The sequence below is a fragment of the Rosa rugosa genome, chromosome 4, assembly GCF_958449725.1.
Source record: "Rosa rugosa chromosome 4, drRosRugo1.1, whole genome shotgun sequence".
In the NCBI taxonomy this organism is placed as follows: Eukaryota; Viridiplantae; Streptophyta; class Magnoliopsida; order Rosales; family Rosaceae; genus Rosa; species Rosa rugosa.
Window position 1 is genome coordinate 28,237,704 of NC_084823.1, and position 22,126 is coordinate 28,259,829.

The 22,126-nt window shown below is 41.3% G+C and overlaps 2 protein-coding genes across 5 annotated transcripts; both read right to left on the minus strand.

Annotated features, from left to right (window-relative positions):
• Positions 1-862: 862 nt before the first annotated feature.
• On the minus strand, positions 863-6,512 carry LOC133744496 (DEAD-box ATP-dependent RNA helicase 10-like). The gene is made up of 12 exons (XM_062172596.1): positions 6,191-6,512; positions 6,052-6,121; positions 5,611-5,673; positions 5,021-5,095; positions 4,179-4,304; positions 3,372-3,413; positions 3,212-3,286; positions 2,675-2,821; positions 2,414-2,551; positions 1,513-1,627; positions 1,342-1,430; positions 863-1,165 (listed from the first exon to the last, which is right to left on the minus strand). Exons 1-12 carry the CDS (start codon positions 6,454-6,456, stop codon positions 1,037-1,039), a joined length of 1,335 nt encoding a protein of 444 aa, XP_062028580.1. The 5' UTR covers positions 6,457-6,512; the 3' UTR covers positions 863-1,036.
• A 6,236-nt stretch (positions 6,513-12,748) lies between these two features.
• Positions 12,749-15,903, minus strand: LOC133746356 (phragmoplastin DRP1A-like). Of its 4 annotated transcripts, none has more exons than XR_009864093.1 (5): positions 15,394-15,903; positions 14,061-14,161; positions 13,624-13,674; positions 13,192-13,271; positions 12,749-13,036 (listed from the first exon to the last, which is right to left on the minus strand). XR_009864093.1 is itself a non-coding variant. In XM_062174536.1 (5 exons), exons 2-5 carry the CDS (start codon positions 14,104-14,106, stop codon positions 13,014-13,016), a joined length of 228 nt encoding a protein of 75 aa, XP_062030520.1. In that variant the 5' UTR covers positions 14,107-14,161; positions 15,394-15,903; the 3' UTR covers positions 12,749-13,013. The 4 variants fall into 4 exon arrangements, 2 of the variants coding, with proteins under 2 accessions (XP_062030520.1, XP_062030519.1); XR_009864092.1 differs by having other exon boundaries at positions 12,749-13,043; XM_062174536.1 differs by having other exon boundaries at positions 13,164-13,271.
• Between the last annotated feature and the right edge of the window lie 6,223 nt (positions 15,904-22,126).

Genomic DNA, 22,126 nt, shown 5'->3' on the forward strand with positions numbered 1-22,126 from the left:
CGTGATCCTTCAGCCTTTGAGATAATGGAGGAAAGGTCTCGGAAATGTGGTCATTGTCAAGGTGGTGGTCATAATATTCGAACTTGTCCACTTAAATACAAAGCTACCAGGCCTTCATCTGGTCCTGCAACTCTTGCAGAGTAAAGCTATTAATGTAATTTTTTTTTTATCATTATTCCTTTAGCCACTTATCTTTACTAGAATTTTGGAGAAATTTGTTTGGTACTGCATGTACGTCCTTTGTTTGTTTGGTAATTGAAGTTAAAAACAGCTTTGCTGAATTTCTGAGAAAACTGCTGATCTGCTAACTTCGAACTCTCTGTTACCCTGCTTAATGATCTCCAAATGTCCTGAATTTTTGATATGTTCTTGTTCTATTAGTTTAAAAATTATCTGGAAATTTTCATGTCATTTGGACCCTTGGTGAATTTTCTAAATCGTCTACAGTAAAATAAGGGTTTAGATTTTAAAATTTGGTGATGATTGACTTGCAAAAAAGAAAAAGAAAAAAGAAAAAAGAAAAAATAAAAAATAAAAAATAAAAAAAATTAGAATTGCAAATGAGGGTAGTTAGGGTAATTTGTAAAAATAAATTAAATTAAAGTAATAAAAAAATAAAAGGGGTGTGTGAATAGAAAAAATAGATGTGTAAATAGCACCACCCTTTCTTTTTAGTCATTGAAGAAAAAATTTTCATTTTCCCTGAAAAAAGAGAATTTTATTTGGAAATTGCTTCTGCGAATAGCCTAATGCAGGAGTATTCAGACCCAAAAAAAAAGTCCAACGCAGGTGTAGTGAACTACACCGTTCAACTGGTGGTAATATCCTGATTCTTTCAGCGAGCAGTCCGATGCACAAGCAGTAATTCGAATTAGGTCTATCATCAAGATGATATTAGTCTCACTAAATTAGTTTCCTCGCAAAAGCAGAGATAAAAACCCAATTCCTTAAGTCAGAAGAAAGGAGAACAAGAGAAATGTCGTTCATTTTACATAAAGAGAAACTGCATTTCCAGGGTTATGAAGGCAATCTTTCATCATTTCTTGAACCTTTTGTTGAACTTCTTCTTGGACGTTCCAGCCTGGTTACTTAAATACTTTACAATATCCTCCTCATCATCATTTCCTCCCCACTTTCTCTTCTTGCCTCCACTTTCTTTCATTTTCTGCAAGAGTCAATCAAAAGTCAATGACAAAACTGAATAAACATTGGAAACCCCAAACCCTTCTCCCCCCAAAACAAAAAACAAAATTTTTTCTTTTCTTATTTCTATGTAAATCAATCCAACTAAACACCCAAAACCTTGATATTGAAAAGAAACCAACTTAGGGTGAACATTACCGAGGTGGCCAATCTTCTAGCCTCCCTGACACTTTCTAGAAATTGTAAGGCTTCTTCAGATGGAGCAGGAAATAGAGGTAACTTATTGCCTGGAAAGTTAACAAAACTGTAAGCGTTCAAAGCAAACCACTTTCTTGTCTTAAAACATAAGTAGCTATAAATGTAGCCTACCAATAAGCGATTCTATCTGGGAATACCCTGGTAAGTCAAGAATACTGCCCACGAAAGTGATTGCAACCCCGGATCGTCCAGCACGAGCAGTTCTTCCTACTCGATGGATGTAATTCTGCGACCCATTTTTAGTCAGCTAACGAAGGCATAATAGCAATGGTATTAAATAAAATGTTTTTCTTCCAAGTGTTTACCCCCTTCTCCTTTTCAGTTGACAGGATACAGGTTTGCAAGGACACATGATATCAAAACACGCAACACAAAAAGGAGTGCAATGGAGACAACATTTCATTCAAATGGTAAACAAATGAGCCAATTCTACCAGACTGCAGGGAATATTGGGAAAGGAAGAGAAGGTGATTGTCAAAGAACCATCACACACCAAAGCGCGCACGCGCCAGGAAGGAAGAAGAGGAGGAGGAGGAGGGGAGGGGGAGGAACTGTGCCAAAGGCATCAGTACAACTGTCGCAAACTAGGACAAATTTAAAGTTGCTTGGTGTTGGATGTTATTTGGGTCAATGCCTCAGGTGTATGGTCCAGTCGGACAAGTTTTTAATGAAATCTGAATAATATCATTTTTTAGTAATATGAATATTAGAATATGTGACTATCCTGATAATAACCACAGTAATTCATTCAACAATTTTAACAGTTAAAAGAATAGGCAAACTATTTGCAGATGATTTGATCCCTATCATAATTCCCTAAGGATAGATAACTGTTTATTATTTGAATAAAAGAAAAGTGATCAAGCTCAGAACAACAAACAATCTCAAAAGGTATCTATGGGGGAACACAAATTTTTGAATCATAAAGAGCTGCAGTATGCACAACAACAATCCCGCAGCTAACTGTGTGGCAGATAAGAAATACACTGGGTTGGTAAATAGAAAGCCTAACCTTAGTGTTCTTGGGAATATCATAATTAATAACCATATCCACCGATGGAATATCCAATCCTCTACTTGCCACATCAGTGCAGACAAGTACATTACACTGTCCTGATTTGAACATGTTTAAGGCTCCAAGTCTTTTTTGCTGGCAGAAGTTTATACAAACAAGGTTAGATGAGCTGCAGAGTGCCAGAGAAATTAAAATGTTTCATTTAAATAAAGCATACCCACAAGGCAGTGTACTTCAAGTAAACTAAATGTATTATACCTGGCTCATATCACCATGAAGAGGGATGGCCCTAATTCCAAGATTTCGAAGTGTATAAGCCAAAAAGGGTGTTGTGGCGCATTGTTCAGTAAAAACCATTGTTGTGCACTGACACTTCTTAGTAAGAATATATACGAGATAGCAATCCTGGAGGTACAATATTTGTGAATTTATATACAAAGGAAACAAGACAGTAAACAGCATCAAAATGGCCAAAACTCCATGTAAAAATTTAACTTCAACTCTTCAATTTGAACTACTTTTTTTTTTTTTTTTTTTCAATTTGAACTACTCAAATAAACAGATATACATATTGAAATGGTGAATGGACTTCCAGGCCCTTCCTATAACCTAATCTGAAGTTGGGAGAAGGAAACATGCATTCCAGGATACAGAGCATCAACTAAAGATGATCCATTCCTAACATCTCCTCAAATTACAAATTTTTTTTTTTTTCAACACGAGTATAAAATCTGAATGCGTAGCTCCTCTAGAATTAAAATCAGGAACAAAAAGAATAAGAAGAAATGAAGAAACCTTGTGCTTGAACGGCGCCATCAATACATGCTGCTTTAGTGTGTCAACCGTAGAGTACTTGGATGCTACTTCAATCTGAGATAAATGAAGAAATGACATTATTACTTTTGAAACAAATAAGTAGAGAATGAACATGGTGCAAGAGACTCTTGCATCATACCTTCACAGGGTTCCTTAGACAAGCTCTTTCAACCTTCTTGACCTGCAACATTAAGAGCAGAACTCTGTTAACTAAAATAAACAAATTTTATACACACACACACACACACACACACACACACACACACACACACACACATACATATATGTTTTAATTGACTCTTTTTTATGAATGATGTTTAATATTACTTTCTAAGTATGATGTTTTTTTCTTCTTATTATCATCTATGGCACAAAAAATTTATGCTTTTACGGCTCAACGGGTTAAGACCGCTAGAGTGTAGAAGAAGTTCCCACCAATGTTCTTGGACTTCTTGCTGTTTCAAACATTGCAACAAAGGGTGACTCAACTCAAGAAGTCACTATAACAAGAATTTGGCATTTCAGGCCATAATCGATTATTTAATGTAAACTCTGATGTGATGCTTTAAATAAAATATAAAAAAATAGAATAAAACAACAAAAGCCTGAAGTAGGTAATGCAACCTTAAGTAAGACGGTAAAAGTACATTCCATAGCTTCTTTGCATAAATGCATTCTCATCACAAGCAAGAAAGGTCCTGAATCTTTTTTCTTTCATGGGAAAAAAAAAATTGAATTCGAAAGAATAGATTTAGTGACTTTCTACTAATGTCCTATAATTTAAAATGTCGGTAAAGAGAGACTTTTATTTGTCTAGAATAATAGAAAGAGAAACTAAGACACATGAGTCCAAACAACACATCACTTGACTATATCCAACGTGCGGCATTCATACAAAACGAAAATAGTGCAAGTAATACAACCTCATTGAAATAGTTGAACTTACCTTTTTGGTCATTGTAGCAGAAAATAAATATGTGATCCGTTCATCACCACGAGGGAGGGATTTCAGAATTTCATCTGTCGATTTTTGAAATTCATCACCAAGCAGCCTGTCTGCCTCGTCTAAAACCTGCTCAGTTCAAAAATTAGAGGTTTGCTTAGACTTTTTTGGGCAAGTCTTATAGAAAGTGTTAATATTATCATTGGATGGGAAAGTATATGCAAGATAGAGTCTCCACAAATATCAGACAACCAATAAGTGAAATATATAAACAATTACTTTTCTTGCAAATTTGGTCTTGATTGATCTTGTGACATTTTACATTCTACTTTTAGTAGCCTTTCTCTGGCTACATCATGCATCTGGTAGTCTTCAGTTTATACTAACATTTATTAGTTGCAATAACCTTATGCAAAACAAAAGAGAAAACAGTATGGATGGCATTAAAATGTACCAAACACATCAATGTGTGAAGGGAAAATTTACTTTTCGGAAACGTCTATTGGATAATGCATTGGATGGGAAAGAAGATGCAAGATAAAGTCTTCATAAAATGTATGACAGCCAATGATTGAAATATTTACAACAATCAAAGTATCCACAAATGCTAAATGAAAATTATTTATATGGAGAGTGAGAGTCTCGTATTGGAACTAAATTTTCAATAATATCTTCCCATATTTTGTTCTCATGTTTGTCTCGATTCGTCTCTTGATATTTTACATCCTATTTTTAGTAGTATCTCTCTGGCAATAACTGCATCTAGTAGTGTATAGACAATTGTAAATTGCAATTACATCATGCATAACCAAAGAGAAAACTGAACAGGTGATGTTAGAAAGTACCAGATATTTCACTGTGCGAAGAGAAAATCCCTTTGTGTCACGCAGATGATGAAGGAGGCGTCCGGGTGTCGCAACCTTGAAGGGAAAGAATTAAAAATTAAAAATTAAAAAACTTGCATTCAAAATCGTCCTAGAAAAAGCATAAAACAATTATCTATCTATCTATCTAACAAAGTTAGAGATTTGTCACTTTATGCAATAAATTTTTAGATCCTTTACGGACAACTCCATAGCTACGCATAATGTTGGCACAGATCCATAACAAAACTAAAACTTGTGTTTGTCAAAAAGATAAAACAACAAAAAAGGATGAAAAATCATTTGAAGTCTTTCTAGTGAGCAACATAAAAAACTGACGTTAACAGGACTTGCCAAAGACAACAGCTCATACGAACTATGGACAAAACGAAGAATTACTTTAAAGAAAAGAAAAGGAAAAAAATACAACAACAACAACAAGTCAAAAGGTAAAGGTGTCCAAATGAAGTTGTTGCCTTTGAGGGCAACAATGCCACGAGCACCCACAGTAACCAATGCAGTAGTGGAATGAAATCTTTAGTCTCTTGCGATTGAAAAATGAAAGCGCTTACAATGATGTGTGGCCGCCTTGCAAGAACCTTAGATTCTTCCACCATGTTCAGTCCTCCAATAAGCTGAACCAATAAAGAAAGGTACTTGGTTGAGCCCTCTAGTTATCTCAAGCTACTAAAATAAATAAAGTTTTCATTTTGAAATAAACTAAACTAATGGGCCATACATAACCTATCTGCTAGTTAATAGTTTAATACATGTCTTGTCTGGTACTGGTAGCAAAGCTCAAGTATACGGCAAATACTTAGGTGGGGGTTTCCCCACCACGTGGCCTTACGGCCACCCAATCAAAACTGCCTAAATTTTCCATCTCTGCCGAAAATGCCCCTGCTTCCTAAAGTGAAATACCCAAAACACCCCCCCTGCTGAGGGGTGATTGGCCCTCCCCACCACGTGTCCCTACGGGTGCCCCACGCAAGATCTTCTCCAAGTATACTCACCACAGCAGACTTGGCACCAATCGAGACGCCGAGGGCTTCAAACTGGTCTCTGATCTGAACAGCAAGCTCCCTGCAAGTCATTGTTTTTTAATATTGGTAATTAAAAAAGAAGAATAAGACGCGGGAGAGAGTAGGTGACCTTGTTGGGGAGAGAACCAAAGCAAAAAAGGCTTTTTGAGGAGAATCCATTAGAGCTTGCAGTATCGGAAGAGCAAAGGCTCCGGTTTTACCCGAACCCGTTTGGGCAAGTGCGATCAAGTGTTTGCCTGCGAGGGCGTGAGGTATCGTCTCCGCTTGAATAGGGGTAGGGGCTTTCCATTGCAGTTCACCAACAGCCTTCACCAGTTTATCGCATAGCCCCAAACTCTTAAACGACCTCGTCTTTTCTTCCAACTCAGACCCCATTCTCTGATTTTGCTCCCACTAGGGTTTCGCGATCAAGGCCGCAACGCAAATTTGGACTTTCTTCTTCTTCTTCTCACAGTATGTGTGTGTATATATTGGAAGATTCTAAAAATTCTTTTAGGGCTTTTTATTGGACTAAACTGGAGCCCCAAATAAAATTTATATTACATTAAATTCCCAATCTTTGACATACAATGAAAAAGGACTAGGGTCATAATCGAAAACGCTTTCAATTTTGACCAACTCTTTAGCCAACCCTTCAATTAAATGCTAACAGGTCTCTAATAGACTCCGTACTGAGGTTGACAAGGCAAATATGGAGTTTTTGTCAACCCTCTTCGAGTGACATGGCGCCGAAATAGATCAATGAGATTATACTTGTAGGCCCAAGAAAATATTACTCAACTCGAAGCGCATTTTCAAAACAATATAAAATCATCTTATCCACAATGTTAAATAGTCAAGTCTCAAAACAACAGTAATATAACAACATTATTGAACAATTCCACCTGGATAGACATATTTCAACGTACCCATATATCAACACGCTCATATAGGACACAACCCATATATCAACACGCTCATATCGATGAGTAGAAGATAACGGGGCAAACAACAGCCTCAAAAGAGACTGGACAGGCCACCGCACCGATCGACCTCAAAATCAGGGTGATCCAACCGGTCAAAATAAAGATTATGGTGAGAGAAACAACTTTTATACTCGGAGCTAAGGTCAAATTGGCTTGGAACGAGCCAGATCAAGCTTGAAAGCTAGATCGGCCGTTAGATTTTAAAACAAGATTCCGATCACGACACGATGATTCGAATTGCAAGGGTGGTATGGTTGGAATCAGCAAGAGGAGAGCTTCAAAACCTGGGTGGTTTTGAGCCCTATAGTCGCCGAAATTAGCTTAGCAACGCCAGCGGTCCGCCACCATTTTTTGGCCCTTGATCTGTCGTGTACGTCTCGATTCGATGAAAACGAAGATGGTGGGGAGGACGGCGAGGATGAGGCGAAGCGATTTGGGTCGGTGGAGTCTCTATAGGTCATCGACCGTGGATTATTATATAATTATTTTATTTTAGTATTTTTGTTATGTTGTTTTCTTTTAATTTAGGAAGATACTAAAGAGAGAGCAAGGGGACGGAAAAGAAAAGGAAAAATAGGGAGAAGAAGAAAAAAAAAAAGTGGGTAGTGGCAGAAGAGAGAAGACGGGGAAAGAAGGAAAAGAAGATGAGAGATGAAGAAAGAAATGCCGATAGAAAGAGGGAGAAAGAAAACATGTTACGTCTCGTATCTCAATTTACCGGTTTACTAGTCATTTGGACGGTAAACGACAATTACTTTCACTTTTCACTCTATTTCGATACTGTTTGGACCCAAAATGAGCATTTTGGCCTGACAAGGCACGTCTTGGAGAAATTGAGCCAATGTCAGTGGCTCAAGCTATATATTGTCGACAAGTTCGAAATATATATATTTAGAGGCTAAATAAAGCCTACTATGGAAGCATGAAAAGTCAACTATAGCACATTTTCCTACTTCGGCTAGGAGAAAGCGAGCTAGACAAGGAATGAGGGATGGCGGACTAACCATCCGAACTCCAAATGAGTTGAAACTTTCCAGATTAATTCTAGACATCCCATTGATCATTTCTTATGAAGAGTGCCAAAGCTCGTTCGGAGTGGAAAACCTTCAAACAAACAGTCCAATTTTCTGCAGAAGCAAAACTTGGAAACTGGACCTGTAAGAGGTCCAGCAGCATTTCTGGCCCAACCACATGGAAATAAATTCTGAAATTTTACCACAATAATCTACATTCATGGTGGATCATTTCATATGAAGAAATCGAAGGTTGAATCTGAGTTCTTAGTGGAGATAAAAATTGAGGGATAAGGGAGCAGAAAATGACTTAAACCTAACATTCCATTAGTGTTTAAGTGCTTGAACCTAACAATTCCATAAACTCATAAGTGCTCCATTATGATTTGTTTAAATGCCAAATAGTGTTGCTTGGTAGCCTATAAATAGAGGCTACAACATAGAACAATTCACTCATTCATACATCAAAACATCTCTAAGATGATCTAAGTTCTCTCTAGAGCAAACCTCTCTAAGAGCAACTCCTTTCCTTCTCTTTCTCTTATAGGTGATCACACTCTAAGTCCTAGTCTCCTCAGGAGCCGACTATCAGTGCCACCAAACCCTCTGTCAAAGTGCTTCGGTCCTAGTCTCCTCAGGAGCCGATTGTAGTACCGCGACCACAACGGTTACGGAACTAGCCAAGCAAGGGTAACGCCCTCGCAACCCAGCGAAGCTAAAGTCACACTTTAGCAAGTTCTCCCCACTTCCCGGTGATTTTCGCTCTGCTCGATCTACGACGTCGAGTATCGATTTGGTGACGCAGAAGATTAGCAAAAGTCCTCACCACGAGGCATAAAGAATCCCACGACGAGGTTGGTGCTCTCCTCGTCCACAGTCGTTTGAAAGAAGTCAGGTCAAGGGACACCCCCGACGACCGCACCCGACGGTGCTGGCACGCCCGCGCAGAAAAGAGACTGTTGACCAGCTGCAACAAAATTAGAGCCAAACATTTTGGCACGCCCAGTGGGACGACATCAGAAGTTTTTCTCTTGAAGCACATTCAACCACCGGGCTTCAAAACAAACATTTTGGCACACCCGGTGGGACCACACTAGAGTCTTTTTGTATTCGCCATCATTGGGATGCCAGGGGAAAATCTTTACCAAAAGAAATTCCTAAAGTGACAAGATGGCCAATGTTGCCACCACTGGCAATATTGACATTGATGACGAGTTCGAACCACTCATCATTCCACCAGATGCTGGCCTGGACGAGAGGCTTCGCATCCTTACAGTGCATAGTGAAAATTATGGGAAGCATCTGGCAGCTTCGATCGCAAAAAGGGAACAACGAATTCGCGAGTTGGAGCAGCGAATGAATCAGAATGCTCAGAAAGCTAAAGAGCAGTCACAAAAGCTTTTCTCGAGCAGAGACAAACAGACTGCCCAACCTGCCGCAAACATAACATCTGAGTTCACAACCTTGCGCAAGGAGGGTTCCATCTTGGCTACCCAAGTCGGTTCACAGCAAGGAGAATTGAAAAGTCAAGAATCTGCTAGCGAAGAGGTGGTTTCTGAGGTTGAATTGCTTACAGGTGGCGATAAACCTAAATGCTTTTCTGTTAAATCACAGCCTTACACAGAGGCTGTGCATGGAGAAGATGGTCAACAAAATTGTTCTTCTGACAATAAAATTGTCTCTGAACAAATACCTGATTTCTCCACTGACCCAGCCATATACGTGGCTACTGATCAGATACATGGGGGGCAAGATATTGCCCAGGTTCACCCCCTTGATAACCAAAAGCAGGTGCATAATCAATCTAATTATGATCTTGCTACTGGACGTCATGGCCATGCAAAGGGTCAAGAGCATGATCCACTTAATTATCAATCAAGGCATGGCCCACCTTACAATCATCAATTTTGCCTTGGCCATGCTATTGGACGTCATGATGAAGGTGGCCACAATCATGGCCAACTTAATTATCAATTAAGTTTTGGTCTAGAGAAGCCAATCTGTGGCTTTATTCATCAATTCAACTTGAATTTCTTCATCAGTGTTTCAAGGCCAAGCAGTGGCTTTGATATACATGGAGGATACATCTGCAACCAACCTTGCAAGAATGGCCAGAATAATTATTCTAGTGGCCAATTTTTACTTCGCGACTGCAAGTTTGAGTATCACCAGTACAAGTTAACTCTTGTTTACAATTATCAAGCTCCAAATTTCTTGCAAAAAGAATTTGTTTATGATACTATACAGCCCATAGAGGCGTCTCAATACGATGCCTGGAAAGTGGACAGAGGCAAACAAATACTTGATATGCCTATTTTTGAAGAAGAGATCAATTCACCACTCTTTGGTGACTCTAAGTATGATCTCAACATGGAGCCAATCTATGATGAATATGATGATAATTACAATTTGATTATTGGTTCCAAGAATCATATGCAGGAGTACAAGTTCTTTGAGGCTCTTGATCATGAGAATTTTTACCAACAAGTGGTTAAATATAATGGCCAATCTGTGGCTTATTCTGAAAACATCATGTCCTATGACATGGTAGTTGGCGACAAAGCTGATCTTGGGACATCCTTATCTCCAAAATTGCAATTGAAGATCATGCTTCGCCAACCAACAAGGATACTTGGGGGGCAAGATTACCCCTCTCACGAGCCAAATTCCTCCAAATTCTTCAACGCTAAGTATCTTTGTTCTTTTCCTACAAGCTCTCACAGGAGGGATTTTTACCCTACAAATTTTGATACATCGGAGCTTGGAGTGAAGCATAGATGGTCTCCCCCGTGATCTTGTAGAGGCGGCAAATGGTGGAAACACACCACTATTAAGAAGTTGAGGTTGGTAAGGGGTTATGAATTATAACGGAATAGGTGAAGTCTCTTTTGTTAATATTGGCCTAAACTCCTTATTGGTGCCTAGTTCAGGTCCCTTAAGGTTAAGGGCGACTTTTATTAACACTTGTTGAACTGTCTTCACACTTATGACCTTTCTCATCTTAGTAAGTATAGCCTATGTGAAATGGTGTCTAGAAAGAGGACAACGTTCATGACAGGTTTCTTGAATCCAGAAGTGCGTGCAAATGGGCCTAAACCACTAAGAGGGAGTAGCTCATGCCAAAATGGATTCTGCCTCTCTTGTTCGCCCTCCCCCACCTGGCCATTTCAGTAAGGTTGCCCAAAGGATTTGAAAGAAAATTTGTGTCTAGGCGACTATACTTGGGCCGCATGTCTAAACCTTGATTCACACTGTCTTATTGAATTCAGCTACTTATTTTTTTTTTTAAAAAAAAAAAAATAAATAAATAAAAAAAAATAATATATATATATATATATATATATATATAATTAGTGTGATCCAAAAAATTACGGAGGAGTCGTAGACAGTTTCTTCGCATAAGACATGGGGGACAATTCTAGTGTTCCTACACTCGCAAAGCCCATTCATGAAGGCTTGTTTTTGAGGCCCATAATCATTTCTTCGCTACGCCTAGCAACACTAGGGGGACAACACTACACTATACTAAGCCGAGTCAGCGGCTCCAGAAAATTTTTACAATACTAAGCCGAGTCAGCGGCTCCGGAAACTTTTTCCAGCTTTGCCCTCGCAGGAAAGGCTGAGCTCAAGGGAAATGTGAGAGCCACCACCGTGACCGCCACCTCCATCGGAAGTAGTCTTCATGTTGCCAAAGATGTCCTCACCATGCACAGGAAACAGTGAAAGGGTTTCAATTTCCTGGTGATCTTCTCCTCTTTGTTCCATGAAAGTTTGTTCTACATTCATGTCAAAGAAAGTAGAACTAGTTCCCCCTCCAGCTGAGATTGAACAATCCCTAGCACTCTTCTCCATGTTCATGGATCCATAACCGCCATAGTTCCCCATCTGCCCGTTAAAAGCAATCATCACACCAGCAGAAGAAGCAGAAGCAGGTGCAGATGAATTGGCAACATTGTCATCACCAACAAGCCCTGATCTTTGCATGGGCACATGAACATCCGAAGTGGACCTCTTCTTCTGCTTCTCCCGAGCCCTTTGGTTCACGAACCAAAAATAGACGTTCTTGAACTCGATCTTGCCGTACCATTTCAGCTGGAGATAGATCCTCTGAACCTGCTCTACAGTTGGGGACCTAACTCCCTTATTGTAGAAAAGCTCCTTGAGGATTCTTATCTGATCTGTAGTGGGAGTCCACCTGCTCCGCCTACAAAGCATGTTAGCACTACTCCCGGCTGCTTTGTTGCTTCCTCCATCCTCGGTTGGTTGCTGGGTTTGTGGTTCCATTGGTGATGGATTGAGAGAATTTTGGGATTGGAAATTTGGGTTTATAATGTGGAGGAAGATATAGGCATGCACTACACCAAAACTGGTCTTTTACGGCCCACCATGTGCGCCGTAAAAGCCTATTTACGGCGCACAAAAACACGCTGTAAAAGCTCGCGCCGTAAAAGACCATGGGTCTTTTACGGCATGCAAAAATGCGTCATAAAAGAATAAGTAACACGCCATAAAAGTAGTTCCACAACCATCATTTAGGTCATTTACTACCCACATTGCACGCCGTAAAAGTCCTCATATTAAAGGCGTACACAGCACGCCGTAAAAGAGTGGCTAAACTCCTAGTTAAGGCACACACTGCCCGCCGTAAATGAGGTATGTTCAAACAAAAAAAAAATTTCCTTTTTCCTCAAATATCATACTCATATTACCCTCATTGTAATTAATTTCATTTATAAAGTAACAACTGGAAATGTATTAGTAAAACTCATTACATCAATCAATTAAAGTCATATCCCTAAACCCTAAACATATTTGAAGTTACCTAACTACAACAGAGGAATTTAAGCAAGTTCATTGTTATACTATAACTGCCTTTGGTTTCCTTTCAATATGCTTCTGTTTCCATGTCCTTCCCTTCTCTGCTGAGCTTTTATTCTCGTCACTCAACTAATAGCTAGCATTGAGCTTTCATCCAACCTATCAACTAGAAACAAACAGCTTCTATCAACATACTTTAAAAGTTTAAATCATCACTTCAATCATATATAAATGAACTGAAGCTTTTAGTTGCAAGGTGTACAAACTTTTGAATTTGATCACTTACATATCACACTAAGATTGCACATACTGACCTCTTCTTTTGTCCAAGGTATCAATTGTTTGAATGTACCAGTGATCGATTCATCTAGTATAGCAAAAGACCTCATTGATCCTATTAAAAATATCATACAGAGGATGTCATTCACCAAGTAAAAACATAAGGTAATTAACTAATAGGACTTTCCAAACAAACATTGCTTACTTTATTTTCTTAATGAACACTAAAGACTATCAGTGGACTCTTTACCTCAAGATTGTTAAGAGTCACACTACACATATATACGATTAATAGAATTCAGTAAAAATTAATATGTACAAGGATCCCTAGGAATGTGTTAATACTAGATATGCATTATGTTCTACCATTCCTTTTTCCATCATATCCCTTGGGCTTCTTTACACTTTTCCACAGGCAGATACAACGACAAAGAAATATATGTAAAAAAATGAGCCTTGATACTTACCAACAGCAACTTTTGTAAGCCCAGGAAGGTCAAGATGTGTCAAGTTGATAACTGCCAGGAATCAAACATAAATTTGTTATGTCAGTAGAAGAGAAGAAGAAAATGTGGTAATCACAACACTACTACTCTCACAATCCGTGGCTAGGTCACTCATTCAACAATGTGGCACACTTTAGTTCTAGTTATACTAGTTTTGGAAATCCTGAAAAAGCCTTCCATCTTATCTGTTTATCATTTTAAGAAATGTGATAATATGCAAAACTTGAGTAGATTTTCCTAAGATTGTAAATGACATTTGAAACAAGATTGTCAAATCCAAGACAAATTACTATGTTAACAGTCTATGAATACCTCCACACATTCTTTCTCATTCCAATTCCCAAAGTGCCGGATGCAAAATAAGTACAAGCAAACAAATCAAGTACCCATTATCTTACCATTAGGAGAATATATGCTAAGATGAATTGGAACACTGGAGATCATTTGCTGCGGCCAGTTTCACGATCTGTCTAGTCTGAAATTTCCTTTCTTACAGCAGCTGTACATACATAATCAATATTGGCATGTTAGTCGTGTGAAGAAAATAAACAAGTAAACAAAAAAGATTAATCAAGCTACTGATTTTCATTTTATTATTCCTTGAGATATACTTTGAAAGTGTAATATGGAAACCTTACTGATATGGATACCAATAAAATTTAAATAGAATTGAAACATAGCAAATTAAATCCAAACGAGCAAAATCAGAAAAAGAATAAGCTCAGCTTGGCTTGTTTCCATGACTGAGCTTGAGCTTAGCTTGGACGCTTCGTACAACTCAGTGACAAATAATCAAACAAATAAAGATGTGCGATTAAATAGAGTAATGGACCACCCAGAGGCTTAATATGAACTTGGGAGGTGACATTAAGCTATTAAGTAATATGGACTCTATAGTCTATACCTTACTAAGTCAATATCACAGATTCAAAGTAGACGAGCATGCAACTCTTATATCTAACATCAATCACTAAACTTTTACTTTGGAAGGCTTCTGATGGACCCAAATTTAAAAACAAGCCTTCTCATTCTAAAAATTTGATTCATTTCAAATTCTTTCAGAAATTATGCCTCTTATATCTAACATTGATCACTACACTTTTGCTTTGGAAAGGCTTCTTGTCTTTCGCTCAAAATGGATCTATTTTTTAAAACAAGCCATCTGATTATACAAAAAATTGCAATCCTAAAACCCAGAAACTAACAAGCCAAGTTTAATTATATAAAAAACCATATATCATTCTGAAGAAGAACCTATTCAGTCTTCCAACAGGAAATCGTTCCCTGCTTTCTGTTACTACAGGTAAATAATTGACCTATCAAACAACTGATGAGCAGCAAGGCTTGCTTCCAAATCTTACTAAAGTATGTCTTGCAGCATAGAAATAACCCATCAGAACCCAAGCTGTAAAAGTAAATTGGACACCAATATTTATCCTTTCCCCACCGCTAACATACCAAAGGTAGAGGAAGCAGCTCATAGTACACTCTGTAAAACTGACTATGCTAGGATTGCTGATAGCTTGAAAGCTATTTCAATGCTTCTGCTTAACACAATAATCATACTCTCTATCTTCATCGCTAAGCAAATTATGCAACAGACTTCAATCAAGCAAAGCATTCACATAGCATCTACTAAGAAATAGGTTATACAGCTGACCAAAGCAGAGTCCGAATACCTGGATCAATCAGAGAGAAAAGAGAAGGTGGAGGAATGAATCGGGAGCTGACCTGGCCACCAACGGCAGCGATGGAGGGAAGCGAGTCCCAAAGAGTCGGTAATGCGCTAGCTTCGCCGTGGTCACCGAGAGCTGTGCAAGCTCTTTGGATTTTGTTGACCAGTGAGCGGTGACGGAGGGAGCTACGAACGGGGTGGGAGTCAAATCGCGTGGATCTGAGAAAACATTCACGATTCGGAAAAGGTAGATCTGCTATGGGGATTGTGACGGTGATGAGTCGGCTAGACAGAAATAGAGAAAGGAGGTGTGGGGATGTTCGAGAGTATTTGAAAACTTAGACCTGAGCTGCTCAATAACCAGTAGAAAATTATGAAAATCAAAAACCCAAAAAGAGAATTGGAATAGCAATTGGAAGAGGGAAATTTCGCGAGAGAGCCGTGTTGGGCGTCTGAGAGGAGAGAGGTTTCGTTTTCGATGAGCACCTTTATTTCCTTTCACAGAACAAAAGAAAAAAAGGTGGGAAGTTTAAGTTTGGCGAAAAAAATTGAGCGGGCAACACAGTTTGATACCACCTCCATTTGCGGCGCACAACTAATGCACGCACTAAATACCTCATCCTCATTTACGGCATGCAACCAAAGAATGCCGTAAATACCTCTACATAATACTACATTTATGGCGTGCTACCAATGCAAGCCGTAAATAACTCATGACAGGATCTTATTTACGGCGCACTTTTAAAGCACGCCGTAAATAACTCTATGTAACACTACATTTACGGCATGCATTAATTGCACGCCGTAAATGACTAATTTTTACGGCACACATGTATGCACGCCGTAAATTTTAGGCGGTAAAAGCCCAGATTTCTTGTAGTGATGCAAATATCCACCCTTGGATGGACGGTCAAAGAGAAGAGTCAAATCAATGTCAGTAAATCGAGATTAGTGATTCCAAATCTCGGAAAAGAAGGGATTATTGGCGCGTGGGGGAACCGAACGGTTTTCGAGGAGGTAAATGTTCTTTTCACGAGATTATTTTTCACGACTGTTGTTTTTCAACGAGTGATTAGTGCCTTAAATCTCGGAAAAGATGGGATTATTGGCGCCAAGAGTTTTCAGTTGGAGCCAGCAAGTGGATCCAAAAGATACATATTTTCTCAAAACCCTCGCCGCGAGGCTCTTTTTGATGCGGAGCATATTTTAAAAAGTTCATATTATCTTCAATATACAACTATGGGGGCCTATATTTGGGGCCTTGCGAGACACAATTATTGGCTTCTCACGGATATTTGAACATCAGGATAAGAAAATATTATTGTATTCATAAAGTGGCTTTGCGGCCAAAAGCAGTACATTCATTACAAAGCCAAAAGTGGCTAGAATACAAAAACAGGAATCTTCGGATATCTTCTCTCAAGTGGAAGCAGCTATGGAATCCAACGTCAGGTTGAGCCGCGCCATTATCCCAAGGAGGGGCAGACTTCAGGGAAGGAAAAAGAGGAGTAACAGAGCCCCCGCGCCCCCTTTACATGGAAGCGGCAAAATAGGCTTGGCCAACGCCATTATCCATGAGAAGGGGAGACTCCAGTGAAAGAAAATGGAGCCTCCAAGCCCCCTCAATTGGAAGCAGCTATGGAATCCAACGCCGGGTTGAGCCGCGCCATTATCTCCTGGAGGGGCAGAGAGTGAAGGAACTGAATATCAGCTTGAGTCTCTGCACCCCCTCTAGCCTTGGTAACCACCATTAGTTGGACGTGAAGTATAGGAACAGCCATTCTGTGGCTTGAACCCATTCCTTCAAAGAGTCCAGCCCTTCTCATCCCTCCAAGATTCTATCAAGAAGAGAAAGGGGGAGAAGGAGGTGAGAACCAAAGCCCCTTCCATCTGGAGGGCACAACACGGGCCGGGTCCAGAAGGAAGAAAACAGAGGAGGAAAGACGAACCTCAATTTGGCTTCCCTCCCTTCCCCGTTTCGCTCCGCGTATGGGATTTTCTCAAAAAATGATCTTACATGACCGGAGATCCCACACTTGGAGCCCCCTCGTGTTTCTAAACCAATCTGAAGCCTGGCATTTTTGTTGCAGAACTACAGAAGGACGAAACAAGGGGTTGCTTAAGATTACGCCATGAGGCCTAACCCAGGCTTAAGATTACGCCATAAAGCCTAAAATTTAGAGGCTAAAGGTCATTTCATGAGGGGAAGATTTGTGAAGAAGGAGAAAAAGAAGCAAGGATTGAAAGGCCATTTCTCGAATATTTCAGAAAAGTTGTTGTGAGTATTCCCTTCCTGAAATACAACTATTTATAGGGACTTCAGGCAAATCCCCACCCTTGGATGAAGCTCAATTTCAAAACCGATGTCAGTAAATCGAGATTAGTGATTCCAAATCTCGGGAAAAAAGGGATTAATAGCATGTGGGGAAACCGAACGGTTTTCGAGGAGGTAACTGTTCTATTCACGAGATTATTTTTTCACGACCGTTGTTTTTCAACGAGTGATTAATGCCTAAAATCTCGGAAAAGAAGAGATTATTGACGTGTAAGGAGACCGAACAGTTTTCGAGGGGGTCTACAGAGATTGGCCCATGAAGCTCAATTTCAAGCAAAGTTCCTCCACGCGAAGTTTCGCCGCAATAGCACTTGCTTCGGCCTGAGTGGCCCGTTCTCTGAGATGGGCCAGGTTGCGGCCCATTTCTTCAGAAGCAGCCAGAGGTTCATCGAGTTGGGCTTCTTCTGTAGCAATCGCGTTTTCAACAAAGGCTAAACCGGTATGGAGGTCCTCGATCCGAAGTTTGAAGTCGGACCTTTGGATTTGTAATTCCCGCAGGCGGATGGTTCGCTCATTTAAAATACCGCGAGAGATGTCCATTTCTCGAGAGAGGCTATTCAAAGCCTCTCGAGTGTCGTGAGCCTGGGCGTTCGCGGCCGGTTGACGTTGGCGGGCCTCATCAAGTTCATTCAGCAGATCGTCAATGGCACTAAATTGCTGTAGGGTCAATGCCTTCTCCTGGCAAAGATACCTTAGGGCTTCCAAGACTCGCGAGAGGATGTCTGTCTCCAATACCTGAGGACCCAGATGTTCGTGAAGCACCATCTTAGCCTCATCCACAGCAGAAGGAGGAGTTATCTCTAACACCCTCATCAATCTCTCGAATCTGGTAGGAGGCGGCGGAGGCGCCACAGGATCACGAACCACCAATGCAAAAGGGTGGACAATTTCCTCAGTTTCTTCATCTTCAATAGGTTGGTCTGTCCCTTCAGCCGCGGGAGAATCTGGAAACTCAACTCGCGGCTCACCATGGGCAAGTGGAGCAGATTCAAGCACAGAGCCCTCAGCTTCGACGGTTGTCTCATTTGTTCGCGAGACTTGGGGGGCACCACCACCGTCAGTATCATTTTCCATCTCTGGGGCGACTGTCCCGCCGATAAGACCAGCAGCGTTTGCAGCCACCTCCTCGGTACAAACAGAATCTTGGTCAGGTTCAGAAATGTCAGAGAACGGGGTTGGATCTAAAGGGAAATGGAAAGTATTGGCCAAACAGTGGCTTACCTCTCGAGCTGTCGGGTCAATATCTGGTACGTGGTCACCAAGAGGAAGAGGCCCCGCCTCATTCACCTCTTGAACCTCTAGTGCCGCGAGAATCTCTGTCGTCATCATTTCCTCATAAGCGGCAGAAGTCTCAGAGTGGCTTTCCACGCTTTCATCCTCAGAGGAGTCGTCATCGGAGATCGTTATTAGAATGGTAGGACCTTGCAGATGCTCTGTAGATGTGGGAGACGGAAGAGGCGCCACGGGGTTAGTTGATGCTTGAACTAGCGAGAGAGTTGGTTCTTCTGCAGTGGCTGAGGGTCCAGCCTCGCTCAGGCGAGAGGGATTAGTGGTCCTTTGACGGACCTGTCAAAAGATACATAGTGAAGATCCTGCCCAGATTCTAAAATTTAAATAGGATAAGACGGGGTCGGAGTTTACCAATCACATTCCCAGAGGTTCGTCATCTTCAAAACTCTCTTCGACAAATTGAGCTCGATCGCGTTTGCAAGCAAAGACAGCAGTGGCCTGTACGAGAAAAGAGTCATAACTCAAAAAGGGAGGAAGCACCAAATATACAAGTTTGGGATCATTCTTAACTAAATTACCTCAGCGGGATCTTCATCATGCAAAGACTCTCCCTCAGAAGTCTCCTCTGCTATTGCCTTTCGTTTCCCGGCCTGAACAGAGGCTATCCTGCTCTGGGTAGTTTGCTGCAAAACACACTCAGGAATAAGAGCGGGAAAATCAACACAAGGAAAAGGAATGGTGAAGAAAGACAAAAACTTACTGTTGCCCTAGGCTCGTGGATTTGTATCCCTGGACGCGATGAGCGAGAAGGTAGAATAGGTCGCGGGGGTTGTGCTGCAGGGTTGGAGAAGCGCTCAAGAATCTTGCGGTCCTCCGGACCAGGACTACTCATGCCACGAAAGATCACGACGAAGAGTTCGTCATGTGGCAGGTCCCAACAGTTCACGGACACTTCTTTCCACCAATCAGCATAATCATCGTCGACATCGTTGAGGGGGTACAGCGCTCTGACCCAAGGGGGAATCACTATCAAAGTAAACTGACTCTGAAAGAGGGCAGACCCAGGTGGGGTTAATCTCCGCCAAGAGGTGTAGTAATTGGCAGAATCAACCAGAGGCCAGGGTACCAACTGGGCCAACCCAAATTGGCGAGCAAAATGGTTAGGGGCATAGAGCTCATAACTTACGCGTTCAGTGGCAAGACGAATATCCAAGCAGGAGATGGCGCGACGAAAGGCCAGGAAGGCTCTTTCGCTATGATCCCGTCCACTGGGCAAAAAGCCATCATCAAGGGGAGGAGGGAATCTCCTAGAAAGGACTATTTTTGGGTCCGGCATCTCTCCCAGCAAGTACAAGTAAATAAAACACTCGGAGTAGGGAGGAGCTCGATACCTTACGTTGCGGCAAAGCCAGTTCCCCAAAAGGGAATCAACTGGAGGTTCCTTTGGAATATCACCGCGACGGAAGAGAGGGAAATAAATCTGCAGCCAAAAGGCAAGGATCCAGAAGGGACCACTAATTTCGGTATCGAAGGGGCGCATTACGGCTCTATAAAGGGAGCGATATAACGCACCTAATACAGGTTGCCCAAGGCCAACGCAAATACCATTGTAGAGAGCAGTGGCCAGAGAATTCCAGGGCCCAGTAGGTTTGTTGGAAGAAGTGCAAAAGATAAATTTGCAAAGCCAGAATTCCAGGAATGCGATACCTCCTGTATGGTCACGCTGGGTACAGTAATAGTCGCGCCAGAATGGGTAGGATCTGCTGTGATGCCCTCGACCAGCCATATCCATTCTCAAAGAAAATTGAATGCCATCAAACTGACCATGCACATAGGGGTCAAAGTCAATGGGCAACCCCGTGATGGTAAGAACATCCAGCAGAGTTATGCTCATCTGCCCAAACTGGAAGTCGAATGTATTGCTGGAGGTGTTCCAGAAGCAAAGAGCGGCGGCTAGCGGTGCAGGGCTAGTATTATGGGGAAGACAGAAGCATAGATCGATGGTTTGGGTGATACCCACCGCATCCCATCGGGCCAAATCTCTCGCTCGGACCTCCTGATACCAAACCTTTTCCTCGGGAGCGACGGTAGGCCAGAAGCCCACTTTCCTCCTTGGTCCCCAACTGCTAAAATCACCAGGCACCTGCCGAAGAGCCGCTATGGGACGGCGGATGGGAAGCGCATAATAGGCCATAGCATCATCTGGCAAACGATCGCGAGGTGTGGGACCCAGACTCGCTTGACTATCGCCGCCACCAAAGCCCATCAGTCGACTTCTCTCCTCTCCGGTCTGACTTCTACATCGAACACTCATGTTAGTCCGCCAGGTGAATGCGGCTTTCTCAGTAATTTCATCTGCCTGATCGATAACGAATGGTTTCTTGGATGCCATTTCTGGGTTGTGAGGAACACTTCTCCATTACACTTCGATTTATAGCTCAGATATTACTGGAGATTAATTTATTACCTGGGCCAGTGAGTGGCCCTAGTTGATAATTAATGAATCATTATTCCATCTTGAGAATCGCATCTAAGGCGACAATGAAGATATTCCACCTTTTCCTACCACCGCAGGGCCAACATAGTGGCCTGAAGTTTTTAAATAAAACATGATTAAAACCGATGCGGTTCTAGATACTAAAGTTGTAGCAGATACGGTGGTTTCACCTGGTCACACGTCATGATGTCGATAGCCATGATCTAATCATCCTCTTCGACATAAGACTCGCGAAGGATTAAATGACAGCAAACAGTTTGCTATTTTGCATCTTATTTCGCCAAGTACTATAGGCCTTGATCTAGCCAGGAAAGTGGCTTCAACACCTACATTTGAGAAAATCAACAGAGAGCCCGCAAACAAGGCAGATACATGTTGCTATACACATGGCGAAGCTACCACCAAGGAAGAGAAGGATACTCATTCGCGATCAAAAGCAGTCTCCTTCGCATGGGGGGCACGCTAAAGTTCTGATCTCCTACAACCTGCCCAAGTTTCGCCAGATCCATGGGGGGCACTAAAGTTGGCAAAGGAAGCATCAGTTCATAACAAAGGCAATCCAGATTGTGGCATTCAAGCTTTATGGCCTATTTAGAGGCCTATATGGAATCAGTCAAGTATTATCAGTCAAGCCAATACAAGTGGCTTTGGAGCAACGATGTTATAAGAGCAGTGCTGATTCAAGACCTCTTCAGTCAAGACGAAGACCTTTGACTTCGAGGTCTGG